This window comes from Tiliqua scincoides, chromosome 1 (assembly GCF_035046505.1).
Source record: "Tiliqua scincoides isolate rTilSci1 chromosome 1, rTilSci1.hap2, whole genome shotgun sequence".
Taxonomy (NCBI): domain Eukaryota; kingdom Metazoa; phylum Chordata; class Lepidosauria; order Squamata; family Scincidae; genus Tiliqua; species Tiliqua scincoides.
Window position 1 is genome coordinate 102,866,480 of NC_089821.1, and position 20,620 is coordinate 102,887,099.

The 20,620-nt window shown below is 44.4% G+C and overlaps 2 protein-coding genes across 4 annotated transcripts in view; both read right to left on the bottom strand.

The window, feature by feature from the left end:
- Nucleotides 1–7,673, bottom strand: part of TTC21B (tetratricopeptide repeat domain 21B) — a 39,493-nt gene extending 31,820 nt beyond the window's left edge. For 2 of the 3 annotated variants that reach the window (XM_066612134.1, XM_066612133.1), the window contains exons 1-4: nt 7,592–7,673; nt 4,122–4,251; nt 2,350–2,460; nt 100–266 (exon numbers count right to left, since the gene is read on the bottom strand). In XM_066612134.1, the coding sequence (XP_066468231.1) occupies nt 100–266; nt 2,350–2,460; nt 4,122–4,251; nt 7,592–7,612 (429 nt within the window). In that variant the 5' untranslated portion in view covers nt 7,613–7,673. Of the gene's footprint in view, nt 1–99; nt 267–2,349; nt 2,461–4,121; nt 4,252–7,591 lie in introns of those variants that run through there. The other variant, XM_066612136.1, reaches the window with a different exon arrangement.
- Nucleotides 7,674–18,382: 10,709 nt separating this feature from the next.
- The window catches only part of LOC136657724 (sodium channel protein type 1 subunit alpha), a 65,880-nt gene continuing 63,642 nt past the window's right edge, over nt 18,383–20,620 (bottom strand). Inside the window, exon 26 of the mRNA XM_066634679.1 lies at nt 18,383–19,557. Within this exon, the coding sequence (XP_066490776.1) occupies nt 18,383–19,557 (1,175 nt within the window). The remainder of the gene's footprint in view (nt 19,558–20,620) is intronic.

Here is a 20,620-nt window from a genome sequence, read left to right on the forward strand (position 1 = left end):
ATGAGCTGAAGAATGAGTCAACACAGCTGCAGGCCACCCAGTCTTCTTCTATAGCAAGCAGGCGTACAAATATGAAGTTGACTGCGAGCAACGGGTTACCTCTTTACTGCCATTGGAGATCTTGATCATTCTGTCAACATATTCACGGGCTTTCTCATGGCGGCCAATATGCCACAAGAACAAGCCTGCAAAATACAAAGCCTGCTGCCCGGCTACCTTACGGTGCTCTTTCAGTTTCGAATCTAGCTCCACGATAACTTCCCGATCTGAAACAAATCAGCAGGCTGTGATCATTTCAATGCCATTGCTTGCTTGCTGAAAAGGCTTGTTGTTGAAATGTGCTTTCAATTTATTAGTTTTAGTACGAGATGTTATTCAACAGCATCACACTATCATGGCAACAAGAGAATGTTACTGAAGTAACCTCAGATTCCCTTGTGTCATTAAGTGGGGTCTTGCAGTCAAGATATCTCTGGCTGGGTCAAATCAATATGCAAAATTCAGTCTCCCCCTGTACTATCCCTGTCTAAGCCACTGTCTCCAGCCAAATCCCTTACATGCCTGTCCCTTCCATTCCCCCGCCAATTCATGTCCCTGGACCACAAGTAAAGTTTTTCCAACGAAGTGATCATTTTCCTCACAGAAGCTCTGGGGCTCCCTTTCCACTGACTTCTTCAGTTCCCCCAAATCTACCACCCTGAACCTGTTCAGGCACTATATTCCACAGTGAGGTCCTTCTTCCAGTCTCTCTGCCACTGGATGTATGGTAGAGAAGTGTCTTTTCAGTGGAAGCAACAATAATTTTTAGAACAAGCTCCCAAGAGAAGTTTGCCTGGCCTCATCATTGCTCACCTTTAGGCAAACAAAGACTGTTTTATTTCAATGGGTATTTTCTGGATACTTCTTTTAACATGGATCTGTCTGCCAGTTTCCGATTATTCTTTCACATGATTTTAGCAATGTTGCTTTATGATATAATTATTGGCCTAGGTCAGTGGTTCCCAAACTGTGAGCAGTGGCTCCCCAGGGAGCCGCAGAAACCAGCCAGGGGAGCCATGGAATCCTTGTGAAAAACCCACCACCCTATACAATGTATAGGATTGTAGTCCTAATGGGGTGCCACAGCCCAGGTCAAGGGAGCTGCCAGTCAAAAAAATTCGAGAACCACTGCCCTAGTTCTTTGTTAGCCACCTCAATAATATTTTATGTAGAGAGGTAGGATATAAATATTGGAAATAAATGAATAAGCAACAATCTCTACAAATTTCATTAGAGGGAAATTCACAAGCTGTATGATGGACGAATAGTAAGGTCTTCTCTGATTAGAAATATTATGGGAACAGTATTAGGGAGCAAGAAAACTGCATAAAATACTATTATAGTATTACATATGTCAGGATGTGTGACATGAATAGGCTCAAACAATGTTCTGTTTGATCAAGGTTCTGAAGAGGCAAGGGGCTAATAGATTGCCCAGTCAGCCCCACACAATATAGAACGGCATGCTCACAATGGATGCGCACTGCAGCCCTTCCCTCCTTTTTTGGAACTTTCCATAATTGCAAGAGGAGGAGGACCGGTTCATCCAATCCCCCATCTACAGATACTGATAAACCTACTTTGAAACTAGTGAGCATGTGTCATTAGCATGCATTCAGGGCTGGCTAGGTAATCAGAGTATCATCTGAACAAGCCCGGATTATTGTGCTTTTTTTCCTCTGCTCCAGTGTAAGGTAGGGTAGCAACCAATAGTAGAATCCACCTGCAGACTCATCAAATTGAGTTTAAGTTTTACCTACAAAATTGAATCTGGTAGCTAAAAATTAGGGAGACGATTAGGTTCCCTCCCCAATCCTACTGAAAGCTGGTGTGTAAAATTTGGATACTGTTATTGAAATATTTTTCCAATCCTCAAACACAGTGCTATATACTGTTAAAATAAAACAAGACTTTACCTTCTTTAAACACAGTCTACAAAATTGGTGGTTTCTTAAATAAAACTGACCACTTAACTAGTAGTTTGGAACATACAGCAACATGTGAACTCAGTTTCTTTGACAGACTTTGGAGCATCCACTCTTTATTTTGTGCAAATATAGTTTCTAGTTCTCATGAAAACAAGTATTTCAAGAAGCTGCTTTAAACTAGAGTCAAAGCAAACTACAAAAATTGCAATTTATTCTTCAATTCCAGTTCTCATCTCTACAGCTAGCTGTGATAACTACATATCTGGATATACAAACTGTACCAATGTAACAATACTTTCAAATTAAACTTGGAAAAAAATAATTATTACACACAATTATATAGTTGTTCAGAGTCTGCATTTGTTGTTAAAATAACTGATACCTGGATGCGGGCTCTTTTTTTGAGCATAGATCTGTGCCATCATTGTGCAAAGAGAAACATCCTGCTTGTTTTTAATAGATTCAAGTTCAAGAAGAGCCTCTTGAATGTGCCCTAAGGAAAAATTCAAGATAAATTACATTTTATTGTGCAACACAATAATTACTACTCCAATCTACTCATCTCAGAATTACATATTGCAGAATTACATTTAACAGCAAGATCCAGCAAGATCCATTTAACAGCAAGATCAAGACTTAGCTGTAGAAAAATTTGCAGTCCCTCCCCCTACCCCATATGCAAGAAAGAATTATCCAGACACAAGAAGTGGATACTGACTCTTAGCCAAATAGCATATGCTGAAGGTAGAGGGAATAACTGCACGGGATGGTGACGTTTTATTTTCTTCCTTTGAATTGGATAGAATGTTGCATTTGGAAAAATTCAGGTTCCGCCTTCCACAGGTGTGAAACTCACTGGGTGACCTTCAACTGACTGGGTGCAAGACACTGACTCACAGGCTGACCTCTGAGCTCCTCAGATGCACAAGTGAAGCATCCTCCTGCAACGTGGCCATGGTTGGCAACCTTCAGTCTCAAAAGACTATGGTATAAGCCTACAGCACCCGCTATTCCCAGGCAGTCTCCCATCCAAGTACTAACCAGGCCTGACCCTGCTTAGCTTCCGAGATCAGACAAGATCGGGCACATACTCACCGTTACAGCCCAATCCTAAACTGCCTGGTGCTCAGCAGAGCAGCAACACCAAAATGGCTACCGCTGCATCCTAAGCACACCAGGCAGCCACTCTCTTCTGGGTATCCTCATTGCTGGTATCTCCTCAGGTAAGGGCGCAGGGCCCACAATAGGGCTACTCAAGTCTGTGCCGACTAGTTTGCCGGGGCAGAGTTGAGAGTCCCCATGTCAGACCTGAAGGCCCAATACGGGGTTCAGGATACAATGGGGCAGAGCTCTGCCAATCCCAGCCCCCTCCTGCTCCTATTAGGGCCGGCATAGGGCCGGCACTGTGAGCTCTGGATCAAGCTCTTAGTTATCACAGTGACAGGGGGACAGAACGGTGGAATGAGTTCCAATCCTCTTCCTAGCATCTGCTGTTTAGGTCAAAATGTACAAAAAGCACATTGCCATTCACAAATATAATTCCCTTTTTCGAGGACTGTAAACTTTACAGGTTATTTAATGTTCTTACTTTCTTCCATTTTCATAATGTGATGTGGAGAATGTGGTTCAGACAATAAATGTCATGAAACCTGAACACAGGTTTCATTGTGGATCTGTTCCATTCAAGGTGAGTTCCCAGTAGCATCTACTGTGTCCAGCTGGCTATTTATTTATTTACTGCATGATCATATGTTTAACTACAGACTTTAGCAGCTGCTGTAATAGACCTTATCAGCAGAGAAGCTGATATAGTTTAAAAGTCATTTAAAAGTCACAGGTTGGGTTAATTCCACTTGCTCAGCCCCACGCCATTGCCTGAGAGGTCTGCCTAGTTCTGCTAGCTGGTGGTCTGGAGACTATACTTTGGCTCTGCAAGGAGAGGGGTGCACTCCTGGGTTAGCCCTGGTGGGAGAGGAGCAATTACTATACAAGTGATCTGATCATCTAAATTGTTTTATACCCACTGTGAGCTGCCCTAGTTGTCCCAGTGTGGGCAGACAGACAGAATAAAACTATCTTAAATATATAAATAACAGGATAGCTTTGTACCTTTGAAACAAACAAAAAGTTAAAAAAATTCAACAGTTCCATTACCTTCCATCAGTAAGCCATAAGCGCAGTAGAAAATTAAAACTGGGTCATTCCCAAACATCTTAAGGCCCTCATTAGCAACTGTTTGAACATGATGAAAGTAGCCTTCCTGGCAATAGTAATTAATTAAAACCTGAAAAGGAAATGGTTATTTTGATGAACACAAACAAGCAGGCACGGATACAAATAAAACAGGACAAAGGGGCTGAGAGACTTATTCCTAGTATTGTTTGTTGTCTGAAACACACAAAAGTTTTGCCCTCTTCAGCACTGAAACAAACCATAAGACTACAGAATGGATGAAAACTCTGGAGAATTTTGTAGTTTCCTTCAGTACTCGAGAAATAAAGTTGCTGTTGTTTCTGCATCAAGCCAGAGAATACATCTTTACTACACCTCAGGAGTTCCTTCAGTACTCAAGCTCAAATAAAACCACCCAGACCCTTAAAGCCTAATGGATTCTTCTTTTGTTCAGAACATAGAAAACTGTCAAAATCTTCTTTTAATTTCCTAATACACTCACATTCAAACACTCTCTCCCTTTGCTTCTTCCCAGAACGTAACTCTACTAACCTGACACACAGTCACATGCAATCACCTTTATTCTAACTCCCTTACGGACATGCAAAGGATACACACAGCTTAACATCAGGTATGACGGAATAAAGCAATGGTTTTCAAACTTTCTGCCTTCAGGGAACCATCTTCACTGACCTTGACTGCTGAAAAAAAGCCCTGAACTCCAGCACGTGCAAGAGGCTTTTGGGGGCATCTTTTAGTACCCATGCTCAGTTCGCATGGAGGCAGCAGCCAGGCTTGTAAGACCTTGCCTGTTGCTCAGTATGAACTCCAAGTGCAACCTAGAAACACAACACCTTCCTGCAGCTGCACATTGTAAGGCTGTGTTTTTCATTGAACAATCCCTTCCATTCAGCCTCCCTTTCTCTCAACTCCCTCAAACCTATATCACTGTTCCTGATGGGGAGGGCGGTAGTTTCCTGCAGAAAAATTAGTTCAGTGGCAGAGTAGCCCCTCTGCATGTAGAAGGTCCAAAGTTCAATTACTGGCATCTGCAGGTAGGGCTGGGAAAGACTCCATCAGCATGGTGTATGCATGCTTGGTGTGGCAAGTGGTACAAAGATGAAGCTATTGGAAAAGAAACCAGGCAATGAAAGAGGCAAGAATGAGAGAAGGGTGGAAGGCTGCCTCTGCCTCTGCATGTGCAGAGAGAGAGAGAGAAGGGACCGGTTGGTCAGTGTTGGGTGACAGGTGCTTTTATTTAAGGATTATCTAGACCTCTTCCTCTATTTTGCAGCACTTGCTTTGTGCATGGTGTTAAGCCCACTCCATCCAGGGAGGGAGACTTTGGAAAAGGCAGGCAAATCTGTTGACTGCTACCTCCTTCTTGGGACACCTCAGGGCCCAATTCTATTCAACTTTCCAATGCAATGCATCCCCAAAATAAGGAGACAAATATTCCCATACCTTGAGTAGGCCTCTGTGACTGCCTCCCCACCACAGGACGCAGTGCATGCCCCATTGGCACAGCTGCACCAGCACTGGAAAATTGGATAGGATTGGGCACCCAGTGGCTAAGAACTGCATATAAGAAATTGGTTTGCTAGATCAGTTCGAGGTCCAAATGTAGGCCAGAATTCTGTATCCAACCAGCCAAAATGTCTAAAGCAAGGGTCCCCAAATGGACAAGTCACATCCCTCAGTCTTGCTTTTATGGTGGGCTGGAGTGGGTCAATTATAGAATATAAAGAATGTATTTTGTGTTTAACTGAGAATTTTTGCAATTGGAGAAAAATACTTGCAGCTTTTGGGGCTGCTTGGTGTCTGACTTTCAGAGATGGTGACCCAGCCCTGTGGTTGCTTCATCCAGTAGGAGGAAAGTGCATGGTGGTGGGGGAGGATGGGTAGAGAAGAGAAAGGAACAGAAGGGGTGCATGTAATTATCAAGCCATAAGGACTCCAATTTGGTCCACAGTATGAAATGAGTTTGAAACCTCTGCTCAAGACTGAGTATGAGTAAACTGCATGGCAGATGGAGGGAGAAAAGGAGGTACAGCTAGATGTCCTGCTCCCTGTAAATGCCCCTTGGTATTGCCTATGTGCACATTCACTCACATGGGACAGGGAGAACGTAAGCATGGTGAGTCTTATGCACAGAACAAGCCCTATGTTTTAAAATGTACATCTATGTGTTTCATTCTTCATCAAGTAATAAGCTTAATTTTTGCAAAAGTGCATCATTACAGGCATGCTCTTCAGGCAGATGCAACTGATTGACACCCAATTTGCTCCCATGTACTGCCAGGGAGAGGGCATAGAGCTCAGTGGTAAAGTACATGTTTTGCATGCAGGAGGGCCTACATTCAATCCCCAGCATCTATCTCCACATAGGTCCCAGACAAAATCTCTGCCTGAAGGAGAGCCCTTACTGGCCAGTCAGTGTGGACAGAGAGAGGGACCAATGAGAAGACTCAATATAAGGCTGTGCCTCTAAAGTCTCCCTAATCCCTTCACTATTGTATTAGCAGGATACTGTGGCAATAGGCAACAGAGGTCAAGTGGCAAGGCAGTTGTACCCATGAGGACTGCTGCAGAGAGTCTTTCTGCAGCCAGGGTGACCAGATGTCATAACCACAAAAGAGGACAAGGCACCCCAAAATGTAGGACGTCCAAGAAAAATGTAGGATATGGCAAAATAAAAGCACGTGTATACTGATTTCATGTGGTTAATTTAAACACTATATTACTTATTAAATTCAAAACTATATTACATATAATTTATTTGTTACAAAAAGGCTATGCGCTGCCTGCTCACAGGCAAAAGGAGGACATTTAAGTTCTTTTCTGGGACACAAGACTAGAAAAGAAGGCAAGTCCTGGAAAAAGAGGACATGTGGTCACCCTGTCTGCAGCAAACTGGGAGCCTCTCCAGCATGCAAAGGAGTAGGACATTACTCCAAAACGCCTGCACATGGCTACTTAAGTCCATTTCTGCCCAGCCCACAGGTTTGATCCCTGTTGGGTATATGCAGCGTTGGGCAGAAATGGCGTAGAGGCAGCCGGGCAAGACTGCTCTCTTCCACTTTGTGGGCTTGCTGCAGAAACCCCCGGGTTTCCCTGCAACCATCGTCAGGCATGCAGACTGTAGAGTTCAATGACACCCAGGAATCCAGAGGTTGCGCATTCACTGGTGTTTCTCTCCTGTAGTTGCAACGTGAAGGATCGACCAGAAAGAAAGCAGGCACATGCACACAATCCCGACTGGAGATCAAAGAAGGGAAGGGTCCCCGGGACAGAACGCCCCGCTCCGATGAGCCCCTCGCAAGCATCCTGCAAACCACCCAGGCGCAAGCAATGCACAAGCCAGCAGCGTCCAAGAAAGGGGTCTCGGTGCATCCCCGGGGCAGGGAGGGAAGGGGCAGTGGGTGGGAGAGCCTGATGCGCCTCGCACCAACCTGCAGGGTGGAAGGATCCATGGCCACCACCGGAAGCAGCTTCAGCTGCTGCTGCAGCCCCAACCTTTAGCAACACTCGTTGCCAACACAGCAACAGCCTCTTCCTCCTATCGCGTCACAAGGTGGGGCTTAAGGAAGGAAGGGAGGGGAACTCGCTGGCAAGGAGTAATCCCTTCCCGTGGCTGTCTCCCTCCCCCCCATCTAGTAGGGGTGTGAGACTGCACTGGGATCAGCTGGCTGCGCAGGAACCAGTGGGACCCCCTCCCCATCAGTACCGGCTGTTCTGCACACGAGAGACAATGTTCCAATGTGCAAGGCTGTTTTCCTTGGGGGAAGAATACCAGGCAAATCTCTAACAAAAACCCTTGACTTCCGACGGGCGGACTTCCCTCAAATGAGGAGGCTGGTTAGGAGGAGGTTGAAAGGGAGGGTAAAGAGTCCAGTCTCTCCAGAGTGCATGGAGGCTGCTTAAAACAACAGTAATAGAGGCCCAGCAGAGGTGTATACCGCAAAGAAAGAAGGGTTCCACTAAATCTAGGAGGGTGCCCGCATGGCTAACCAGCCAAGTTAGAGAGGCTGTGAAGGGCAAGGAAGCTTCCTTCCGTAAATGGAAGTCTTGCCCTAATGAAGAGAATAAAAAGGAACATAAACTGTGGCAAAAGAAATGTAAGAAGGTGATAGGGGAGGCCAAGCGAGACTATGAGGAATGCATGGCCAGCAACATTAAGGGGAATAATAAAAGCTTCTTCAAATATGTTAGAAGCAGGAAACCCGCCAGAGAAGCGGTTGGCCCTCTGGATGGTGAGGGAGGGAAAGGGGAGATAAAAGGAGACTTAGAGATGGCAGAGAAATTAAATGAGTTCTTTGCATCTGTCTTCACGGCAGAAGACCTCGGGCAGATACCGCTGCCCGAACGGCCCCTCCTGACCGAGGAGTTAAGTCAGATAGAGGTTAAAAGAGAAGATGTTTCAGACCTCATTGATAAATTAAAGATCAATAAGTCACCGGGCCCTGATGGCATACACCCAAGGGTTATTAAGGAATTGAAGAATGAAGTTGCAGATCTCTTGACTAAGGTATGCAACTTGTCCCTCAAAACAGCCACGGTACCAGAAGATTGGAGGATAGCAAATGTCACGCCTATTTTTAAAAAGGGAAAGAGGGGGGACCCGGGAAACTATAGGCCGGTCAGCCTAACATCCATACCGGGTAAGATGGTGGAATGCCTCATCAAAGATAGGATCTCAAAACACATAGACGAACAGGCCTTGCTGAGGGAGAGTCAGCATGGCTTCTGTAAGGGTAAGTCTTGCCTCACGAACCTTATAGAATTCTTTGAAAAGGTCAACAGGCATGTGGATGCGGGAGAACCCGTGGACATTATATATCTGGACTTTCAGAAGGCATTTGACACGGTCCCTCACCAAAGGCTACTGAAAAAACTCCACAGTCAGGGAATTAGAGGACAGGTCCTCTCGTGGATTGAGAACTGGTTGGAGGCCAGGAAGCAGAGAGTGGGTGTCAATGGGCAATTTTCACAATGGAGAGAGGTGAAAAGCGGTGTGCCCCAAGGATCTGTCCTGGGACCGGTGCTTTTCAACCTCTTCATAAATGACCTGGAGACAGGGTTGAGCAGTGAAGTGGCTAAGTTTGCAGACGACACCAAACTTTTCCGAGTGGTAAAGACCAGAAGTGATTGTGAGGAGCTCCAGAAGGATCTCTCCAGACTGGCAGAATGGGCAGCAAAATGGCAGATGCGCTTCAATGTCAGTAAGTGTAAAGTCATGCACATTGGGGCAAAAAATCAAAACTTTAGATATAGGCTGATGGGTTCTGAGCTGTCTGTGACAGATCAGGAGAGAGATCTTGGGGTGGTGGTGGACAGGTCGATGAAAGTGTCGACCCAATGTGCGGCGGCAGTGAAGAAGGCCAATTCTATGCTTGGGATAATTAGGAAGGGTATTGAGAACAAAACGGCTAATATTATAATGCCGTTGTACAAATCGATGGTAAGGCCACACCTGGAGTATTGTGTCCAGTTCTGGTCGCCGCATCTCAAAAAAGACATAGTGGAAATGGAGAAGGTGCAAAAGAGAGCGACTAAGCTGATTACGGGGCTGGGGCACCTTCCTTATGAGGAAAGGCTACGGCGTTTGGGCCTCTTCAGCCTAGAAAAGAGATGCTTGAGGGGGGACATGATTGAGACATACAAAATTATGCAGGGGATGGACAGAGTGGATAGGGAGATGCTCTTTACACTCTCACATAATACCAGAACCAGGGGACATCCACTAAAATTGAGTGTTGGGCGGGTTAGGACAGACAAAAGAAAATATTTCTTTACTCAGCGCGTGGTCAGTCTGTGGAACTCCTTGCCACAGGATGTGGTGCTGGCGTCTAGCCTAGACGCCTTTAAAAGGGGATTGGACGAGTTTCTGGAGGAAAAATCCATTATGGGGTACAAGCCATGATGTGTATGCGCAACCTCCTGATTTTAGGAATGGGTTAAGTCAGAATGCCAGATGTAGGGGAGAGCACCAGGACGAGGTCTCTTGTTATCTGGTGTGCTCCCTGGGGCATTTGGTGGGCCGCTGTGAGATACAGGAAGCTGGACTAGATGGCCTATGGCCTGATCCAGTGGGGCTGTTCTTATGTTCTTATGTTCCACTGCCGGGCTGGCAGCACAAGCCTATCCGGGTCTACTCAGAAGTAAGCGCCACTGTGTTAAATTGGGCTTCCTCCCAGGAAAGTGTGCATAGGATTGCAGCCTTGGACTGCATCATGCCTCCCCCCCCCCATCAGAAATACAGAGGGAAAAGGCGAGCTAAGGCTGCAGTCCTAGCCACACTTTCCTGGGAGTGAGTCCCACTGACTATAATGGGATGTTCTTCTGAGCAGGCATGCATAGGATTGGGCTGTAACTCACAGCCCAATCCTATCCAACTTTCCAGCACCGCTGCAACCGCAATGCAGCCACAGGGTAAGGGAACAAATGTTCCCAAACCTTAAGGAAGCCTCTGTGACTGCACCCCCAACACAGGAAGCAGTGCATACCCCATAGGCACAGCAGCACCTGCACTGGGAAATTGGATCGGATTGGGCCCTCAGCTGGGTTCTCAGCAACGGGTTACAGCGCGTGGATCCTATGTGGTTGTACCTAATGGTCCCTCCTAACTGATCATAGCCTCAAGCCCGCAGGCTATTCAAAAAGCAGATACTCATTACCCTGCACATAACTCAGCTAGTGCAGTTTGCAAGCATGTGTCAATATAGGGGGATAAGTGTTTAAGGGTCTTTTTCTAGTTATTATTACTTACAAATAAATAAATAAATATTATTTCTTCCTAGATCTCCTTTTTAAAAAGTCTGGTAAACCTCAGTGGGTCCCAACACAGTGTTGTTCTAAGAAGTGGGTCCCGGTGCTAAAAAGTTTGGGAACCACGGCTTTAGAGTAGTTCTTTTCCTCGAGGCTGGCAAGAATTTGGCATCCCTAGAGGACCCAGGTGCTGTTTCCAAGGTTGCTTTCAAACTTTGTTCTAAGAACCCTAGAGTGCATCAGAAAGATATCCGGGCTTCCTAAATGACAGCCTGATCCTATCCACACTTTCCTGGGAGTAAGCCCCATTGATTCTAATGGGACTTACTTCCGAGTAGACATGCATACGATTGGACTGTGAGACAGGGACTCTACCCTGTATTTAAATACAGTACATGCTTTTTCTGCAGGTGCTACAAGAGGACTGCTCCCTCTGTCAAATGGGAACCGGGAATGAGTGGTTGCGCATTTCTCTCTTTTCTCTTCGTCCCTGCTTTCTCCAGCTGAGCCATTCAGACAACAGCCGCTATTCATTAGACGGCAGGGGCTGAGACGGGGCTTGTCATCTCCGCCCTGGCTTCCTATTGGCTGGTCAGAAGCGGACTGAGAACGCAGTCTGCGAGTAGAGGGAAAAGGAGGATGATCGCTGGCTGTGCATCTCAGGCTCACCTGGTGCTGCTTTGCCTTTAGGGCAGGGGTGTCCAAACTTTTTGGCAGGAGGGCCACATCGCCTCTCTGACACTGTGGGGGGCTGTGTCAGAGGAAAAAAGAATCAATTTACATTTAAAATTTGAATAAGTTTGCATAAGTTTACATACATGAATATATTAAAGATGAACTTATATGAATGAATGAAGGTCTTTCCATAGCTCAAGGCCTATAAAAGGCCTTGCACAAAGCAAGGCCAGACTTTCCCTTGCTGCTGCTACTGCATCACAGAAGTGAAACAACAAGCAGTGGAGGGAGCCCTCATCCCACAGCTCACGTGAGAGGTCAAACAGTCACCCTCATGCTGAGAGCAGTTGCGTCAGGCCAGTGTGGGCTCCAAAAAATCTCTGGAGGGGCAGAGGCTCATTGGAGACTGGGGGCTCCCTGAGGGCCGCATTGAGAGGCCTCAAGGGCCGCAAGTGGCCCCAGGGCCAGGGTTTGGGCACCCCTGCTTTAGGGCGAGGAGTGGGTGATGCGCAACAGCCCAATCCTAAGCAGGTCTACTCAAAAGTAAGTTCCATTAGGTTCCATGGGGCTTACTCCCAGGAAAGTGTGCCTAGAATTGTAGCTCAAGTCAAAATGAGGCTGCAACAAAATGTGACAGTAGTTTCACAGCCCAATCCTATCCACACTTTCCTGGGAGTAAGCCCCATTGACACTAATGGGACTTGCTTCTGAGTAAACATGCATAGGATTGGGCTGCCAGTCATGAGCCACTGATTCTGTTAAGTATACCAGGTAGCAACTCCCAACAATAAACAGTGCTTACTCTTCCAGGACAGATAGTATCCTACTAAGAGCCCAGTCCTATGCATGCAGGGTTATCAGGCTTCCTGCTTTTCCAGGACATGTCCTCTTTTTGGCCTCATATCTGGACAAGAACTTAAATCCCTCCTTTTCCTTGTGAGCAGACAGCACAGAGCCTTCTTATAATTAATAAATTCTATGTAATATGGTTTTAATTTTAATAATCGGTCTAGTGTTTAAAGCAACCACATGAAATCAATATGCATTTTTAGGTTTTATTTGGTCATGTTCTACATTTTTCTTGAATGTCCTACATTTTAGGGTGCCTTGTCCTCTTTTGCAGTTATGACATCGGGTCACCCTGTATGCATGTCTACTCAGAAGTAAGTTCCATTATAGCCAATGGGGCTGGCTCCCAGGTAAGTTTGGAGAGAATTGCAGCCTAAATCAGCATAGCAAAGTGACAACAAGACTGAGAGCCCAATCCTCTCCAAATTTCTGGCACCAGTACTTCTGCAATGCAGCCCCAAGGTAAAAGAACAGATGTTCCCATATTTGAGGAGGCCTCTGTGACTACCTCCCCACCACAGGATGCAGTGCATGCCCCATTGGCACAGCAGCACCGGTACTGGAAAATTGGATAGAATTTGGCCCTGAGATTGTTTATGATGGCTGTGACTGGCCACTTTGTCTGTTAGTTACATTTTGCACAGGAGTTTCCAGGAGAGTAGCCTTGTTTGTACAGTGGTATATATAAATACAGGTGCTTGGCCTATGCCTGCCCCCATCCCCTATAACCATGTCCGTTCCCCCCCCCCACCACTGTAGAAGACCTCAGTTACACCCCTGTGGCTTACTATGCTGTAAAACCAAGTCTTGAAGCCCTCTTAAAGACTAAGGAATTTACTACAGTTATTTGTCCAGCAGAGTTGCTTATGGGAAGTTGCCTCAGGATGTTCCTGGTCCTGGATCACATTCATCCTGATCTTGTGTGGGATCTGCAAAACAAGAAAGAGCAGGAGCAGAACTGTGCATTGGTATCTAAGAATTTACATACCTTCTCTCCATGAGACTCAGTGCTGGCTTGGAACTATGGACTTGATTCTCTATGGCTTCCGCCCACAATTGTGGAGGTTAACAAGACCTGTATAATACAGAACGCAGATAGCAGATTGCCAGGTCTGGAGATGGCACATTGATCAGCTGCATGGACATGCTTATGATGGTGGTCCTCCTGAATACCTCTGGTGGATAATCCACAGACATTGGACTTGGATGTCTCCGGAAGATGCCCTTCTGTGTCTACAGGGTTAGGATTGTCTCCTGCATATCTTGAGGGGGACAACACTGTTGATTTACTTTCTAATGGACCAGAGACATCTTCTTCCATGCCCACTAGTGAATGCAAAGTGGGCCCACCTGTGGGAAAACCTCAGCTACTGTGAAGGCATCCAGAACAGATGGCTGATTTTTCTTTATGGGGTTGTACAGGAGGTTTGCCCTTGAAAGAGCTGCTGTACCTCAGGCTTCCAACAATATGCTTATTGTACAACTAACCAAAATAATCAACTTATATATCCTTATGATGACTGATGGTGAGTGATGGTCCCATTCTAATTGCAGTGGCTACTTTGCCAGTGTAGGGTGTCACAAACATGCCATAAAGCACGTTTGCAACACTCCGTAAGTAAGCAGTGCCAGTGGAAAGTCCTGCATCATCCTGCCAGCATTGAATCCTGGAGCACCACCCAATGGGGCAGATAAGCTCTGGCCAAGAGGTGCACGCTGCACCTGCACTGGATAGGATTGGGCTGTGAGGTATCTAAATTTTAGTTCATTTTTTGACCTTAGCCTCTCAGGGCTGGAGGAGAGGGTACCCAATCACTTACCCAGACCTCTGCAACAGGATGGAATGATTAGGCCTTGTGCTCAATTTTTGGCCTATCTCTTAAAGGCACAGTACACAACAATAATCAAAAGAGCAACTGGGTAATAAAAAGTTTCTGAGCAATTGTGGAAAATCCCTTTCTGGAGATTTTTCAAACAGATGCTGTACAAGCATTATGTACATAGAATTTACCATATCTAAACTCTCTCAACAAAGAGACATCTGTTTTTTCCATTACAACTATATAATTCTTTTTACGGTATAGCTCAGCTTAAGCAAAGATTGAAAAAGCTGCTTTGACATTGGATAATATTAATTTAAAAGAAAAGGCTGTTAGAAATTTTCTTTTTCTTGAATGCCCTGATCCAACTCTAGACAAACACAACAATGTAAGTGTGAGGCTGGGGGAGTGTTGTGATTCAGTAGTGTGGGAATGTCAGGCAGGCCTAGAAATGGTTACAGTCAGTTCTCATTATCCGCTAGGGTTAGATTCCTGGAGATCAATGGGCTAAGTCCAAGGAATACCCTAGCAGAGAAGGGGTACCTTACCTGCCATCTGAAGAATCCAGCTGAGACCCTCAGGAGGCAAGATGAGTGCAGCAGAAAGTACCAGAAGATCTCTGAATGCTGCAGAGACCTTCAGAATGGCTCCCATGACTTCAGCAGAAGATTCTCCCAGCCATTTTAAAGGAATCTGCGCTGGTTGCTGGCATAATTCAGAAGGTCCCTGCAGCCTCCAGAAAGTCTCTTCACAGCGGATAACGAGAACAGAGATGCGGATAATGAGATGTAGGTAGCAATTCTGCCCTTCACGGATATGCTAATTCACACACATATATATTTCACATATAAAGAGAACTGACTGTATATTGTTAGCTGCACTGAAACAATTTGTGGAAAAGTAAGATAAGAGATAAAATAAAAGTGATTACTCCCCATTTTTAAACACATTGGCTGCAATTTGAGCCCTAAGCCCTATTCATCATTCTAATATAATCCCCATGCTTTTAAGCATACAGGTATACCCCGGTATCCACAGATCTGGCACTCACTGTTTCAGTTATCTGCGGTTCCACAGATTCTGGGGGATGCACTTAAAAAACTTAGGCAAAGGAGACAGCCAAAAATAACTTTGCTATCCTCACCCATGGATACCGCTGTGTTTAGAAGGCTGCAGGCAGTCTTCTGAGCTGCGTATAGCCTCCTCCTTGTTGTGTGAGGCTCCTCCCTTTGCTCATTGTTGCCTTGCGACAGTAAATGCATTGCAACCAGGAAGAGAATGCATTGCGATGCATTCTAGGATGACATTAGGCGAAGAGAGGAGCCTCACGCAGTTCTGCCTGTAGCCCTCTAGACACAGTGGTTTCAGTGCTCAAGGGTAAGCAAAGCTGTTTTTGGCTGTTTACTTTGGCCACTTTTAAAAAGTGCGCCCCTGGTATAAACAGATTTGTAGTATCCAGAATGGAATCCCCGCAGTTACCAGGGTATGCCTGTTCTGCAGATTTTGATAGTGCTGACCCAGTTCCCTGCAAGAGGATCTTGATCCAGCACCATGGAAGCTAATATACAAGCAATACATTGCTGCTAGATGCAGCAATCTATCAAAGCAATACATGGCATCCGTGTGTGAGTGTGTGTGTGAGAGAGAGAGACTGAGGGCCCAATCCTATCCAATTTTCCAGCACCAGTATAGCCTCAATGCAGCCCCAAGGTAAGGGAACAAGTGTTCCCATACTTTAAGGTGGCCTCTGTGACTGTCTCCCCACCACAGGATGCAGTACATGCCCCAACAGCACGGCTGCACCCGCACTGGAAAATTGGATAGGATTGGGCCCTGACTCCCTTGCTTAATTGGAGTTATTTCTTGGAAGAAAGTCTATTTAATATAAATGGAACAAAGTTTCACATAGGTGCTTGGGCACAACCACTTCCTGCTGTGTTCCTATATACATCAGACATCAAGTTTTGTATTATCCTAGATATGAAAAATAACCAAGGAAGTTACAATAAAAAATTTAATCTTTATTATTTTTGCACATTAGTAATGATGTATAGCATTATTTAGGATATTAGTAGCATTTCCTGCATGCAGTTCACTAATACAGTATAAGTCGATAGTTTATTAAAAGAAATCTATAACATATCCTGTGTAAGAAACATAAAATGTCCTGGTGGGTTGGGTTATATCATTTTGCAATTTTTCTGTGAAAAAATACAGTGGACCCAAGATATGTTTATCATAGTTCTATTATAGCATGGACCAAAATAATAAATACAGTCTGCATGGATAAAAACAGGAAACCAACATGATTCTGTGAAACAATATGATTCTGTGAATAAATACAGTTTGCATGAACAAAAACCAGAAAACATGATTTTTTTTTCTGATGCAGGTAGTGCTACATATTTGAACCAAACACTACATCCTCTTCCAACTGAAAAGAACAGCTGTTTGGAAACAAGCAAACTGTGAATATTTCATTCACAAATGATGGAATTATTGCACCTTGAAAATGTTTGCAAATGCAACTTAAAAAGCAGAAAGCTACAGTTACCCGTCTCTTCTTCATTTCTTATTTTTCTGAAAGTCTTCCATGAAAAATGCTATGGACAGAATGTAACCAAAAAGGCTGCAACATCAAACTTAAGATAAAATTCATTTCTTATTTTATGTACATAATGCTCAAAAATAAAACATGATTTTTACAATATTTATATTTTGCTTATAAAATTCTAACCACATTATTTTCAACAGGTTTAGCAGTTTGCAACATGTCTGTACAGTCTGGCTATACATCAGAATTGTTTTCACTTAAATTTAAAAATGTCAAACAAAAAATATCTCAAGTAGCTGCAAATATTGCTTAATGATATGAGGAAATGAGGTCTTGTTGAACATTTTTTTTCACTTTACCTCTGACGTATGGCTTCCCATATTTAAGATTCTGGACAATTGAAGGAAGAGCAGCATTGGCAATATAAACATGCACTGATAGGATCCAATCTATCTATAATGGTAGAGAATACATCATTTTACCTGTTGAAAGCTTGCACACTAAACCTATTGTGGTACATATTTGATGCAATAAATGTGCTCCAGTTCTTCATTTGCTCAAACATGCACCACAGGTAAAATTACTATTTACACAACAGAGGGCTCTTTGTTAAACACGTACATTGACAATCTTGCTGAGAGCTGAAGATGGCTAAACAATACTGCAGGACAAAGCAGAAGAAATTGATAAAGGGGGATTTGGTCAGTTCAGGTTTTTAAGGGCACATTGATTTAAATACACCACACAGAAATTTTATTTTGATAATGACGTAAAACCAGTGACTCCTGACTCCTGCTCAGTCTGAGATTTAATTACACAAGATACAATCCACCCGCTTGGCTCTTTTGAATTCTAGGGGACTTTTGAGGCATCTAAAGACTTGTCTGGATGTAACACAACATGAATACACCGGTTAAGTACCTCAGAACTGAGTTTTCCCTCATAGCAGCAGAGTTGTGAAAACTTGTTGCTCTTGGTGACATGTTTTCCCCCATGCATGATCTATAAGTGCAGCATGCCTCCATGCAAATCATTTTGGTGTGCATACAAGAGAGTTGTATAATAGAACACCTGGTCCTCATACCGGTAAAGTAGTACCTACCCCCTTCCCCAACATAAACCCCATTTACAAAAATAGTCACAATGTGTGAATAAAAAGAAAAAAGATGAATCCACCAACACAGATTTTGTAAAAAGATGACAAACATGGCAGTTGAGATGCAAACAGTGGATACACTGACTGTACTAAGTGTTTTATGTTTCACACACACAAAAATATTAGTTTCAACCCCTTTTCCTGGTCCCTACAGTCTGATTAGCCATTATTTCCTCCTCTTCAGCAGCGTCAGCTGGTAATGAAAACAGTAACCTCCTGTCAAAATCTTTCCACGTTTTACAGTCACATGTAGATGACAAGGGGTTGCTGTTGTTATAGGCACTGACCTTAAGAATACAATATATTTGTAAAAACTGTCCATTTGGCATATACCGCCTTGAGGAGTCCTGTTGACACAGCTACATTACTCACACAGGCTGTAAACAAATTTGTCCTGCAATCGAAATTCTAAACTTGTGTTTTACTTTTTCTTCTGTACATCTTTGCCTTCTTTTTCATGTTTTTCTTCAATGGGCTTCGTTACATGATCGTAGGATGGCGGACAAATAGCTGTTGACATGGTCAGGTCTGTTTTTTCTGTGTAAGAGTTTTCATTTATCTTGTCAATGAGTAGTTCGTCTTTGATCCGTTGGCCAGCCCCTCCCTCCATTTTATTTTTGTTATATACAAACGAAGCTTGATGTATTGTCTGCCTCAGACGATAACTCCTGTAGGCCCGCTGGATAATGACAGCAGACAGCTCCTCTTGCTTTCGTTTCAATGTAGTTGTAATAGGTTCATAGGAGGCTTTGGAAGGATTGGACTGCATAAAGCGGTCTTCCATCTGTATGCGAAGAGCGTCCATCTCTCCACTCTCCCCCAGAACACGTTTTGTGAAAGCAAACAAGATGTCAAGGCAATGAATTCTGTCACCACTGACCATGGGCAGATCCATCGCAATAAGCTGAACCTTGTTTGGTTTTGGTAAGTGAAGAGGAGGTTCTAGAGCAGCTGCAAACTCTGAGAGCTTTTCAAATTCCATGAACTGGGTTGCATCTGGATCAAACTTTTCCCAGACTTCATAGAACATTTCAAAGTCATCCTCACTCAAAGGTTCAGCACTTTCTTCAGTGGCCACACCAAAATTCTCCAAAATAACAGCAATATACATGTTTACCACGACTAAAAATGATATGATGATGTAGCTGACAAAGAAGAAAATCCCAACAGAAGGGTTGCCGCAGTCTCCTTTGACTGAGCTACCTGGGTGAAGCAAGTTAGGATCACAATCTGGCGCACCGCTGTTTAGAATGGGTGCTAGCAAGCCATCCCAGCCTGCAGAGGTGGTAATCATAAAGAGGCAGATCATGCTGTTGCCAAATGTTTCAAAATTGAACATGTCATCAATCCCAACTTCCTTTTTGACATAGGCAAAGTTGGACATTCCAAATATAGCGTAGATGAACATGACCAGGAAAAGCAGGAGACCAATGTTAAACAAAGCAGGGAGAGACATCATCAAGGCAAAGAGCAGAGTGCGGATCCCTTTAGCACCCTTGATTAGACGCAGGATTCGACCTATCCTGGCAAGTCGGATAACTCGGAACAAGGTAGGGGACACAAAGTATTTTTCAATTATCTCTGCCAAGAACATACCTGTTGAAAAATAAATAAATAAATAAATAAATAAATAAATAAATAAATAATAGTATAAGGGATAATTGTTCGTACTGATCTTTGTCAAAGTCACACTAGACATAGACAGCATCTCTATTTTGACTATCAGTGTCTTACCTTTAACACATCCTCCCAGTGTCAGTGCTGTTCAGTTTGAAGAGCTTAAAGGATGGGCAGCCCAATCCTAATCTGCCCCGCATTCAAGGCAGGGTTAGGGCCAACAGTGCACAGCCTGGGGCAAGGGGAATCACTTCCCCTTAACCTGTGTTGTGGCCCTAAAGGGGCTACTTGGATCTACCCTACCTAAAGTGGTGGGACAGCGCCAAGCTGCCCTGGGCTGCCTGGGAACGGGGTTAGGATCTGGCTTAAGTAACAGATCTTGGCCCCATCCCCTCACCCATTGCCTGCACACAGGCCCACACTCCCTCTGTCCTGTTGCCCTGAACGCCTCCCTCCTGCCCTCTGCCGCCCGCCCCCCCAGACCTGCACGCTGGCCTGAAAAGGCCAGCGTGAACTTCCCAGTCCTGGGGTTGCTCCAGCACAGAGAGGCCTGCATGTGTCCTCACACTGGCCTCCCCAGCTCACAAGTCAGCGTAGACGTGCCTTACAGCATGTTTACGATAATGCTCAGCTGGTGCAAGGGACTAGTGTCCGTCCAAGGAGTGCTCTGGATTGTGCCCTGAGGCTCCAATCCTATGCACAATGACTTGAAAGTATGTTTCCTTGAACAGTGTAAACTTTACTTCTGACTAAACGTGCATATGACTGGGCTGTAAGCTTCCTGCCTTTCTATACCATGGCAATTTGTAAGAACTCAGGGATGAAAGAATTTGATTCTTTCATTTTCACATTTTATCTAACATAAAGTGATGCCTATCACTTAAGTTTTTCTATACTAGAAGAGCCACGTTTACAAGTTACCTGTTTGAAAATTAAGTCAGACAGCACATTTGAGACTTTTCAGTATAAATACAGCACTACACTTTCTTAGGTTACAACCTACTTAGTTTGATACCTGAAGTGTGATAAGGCCACATCTGGA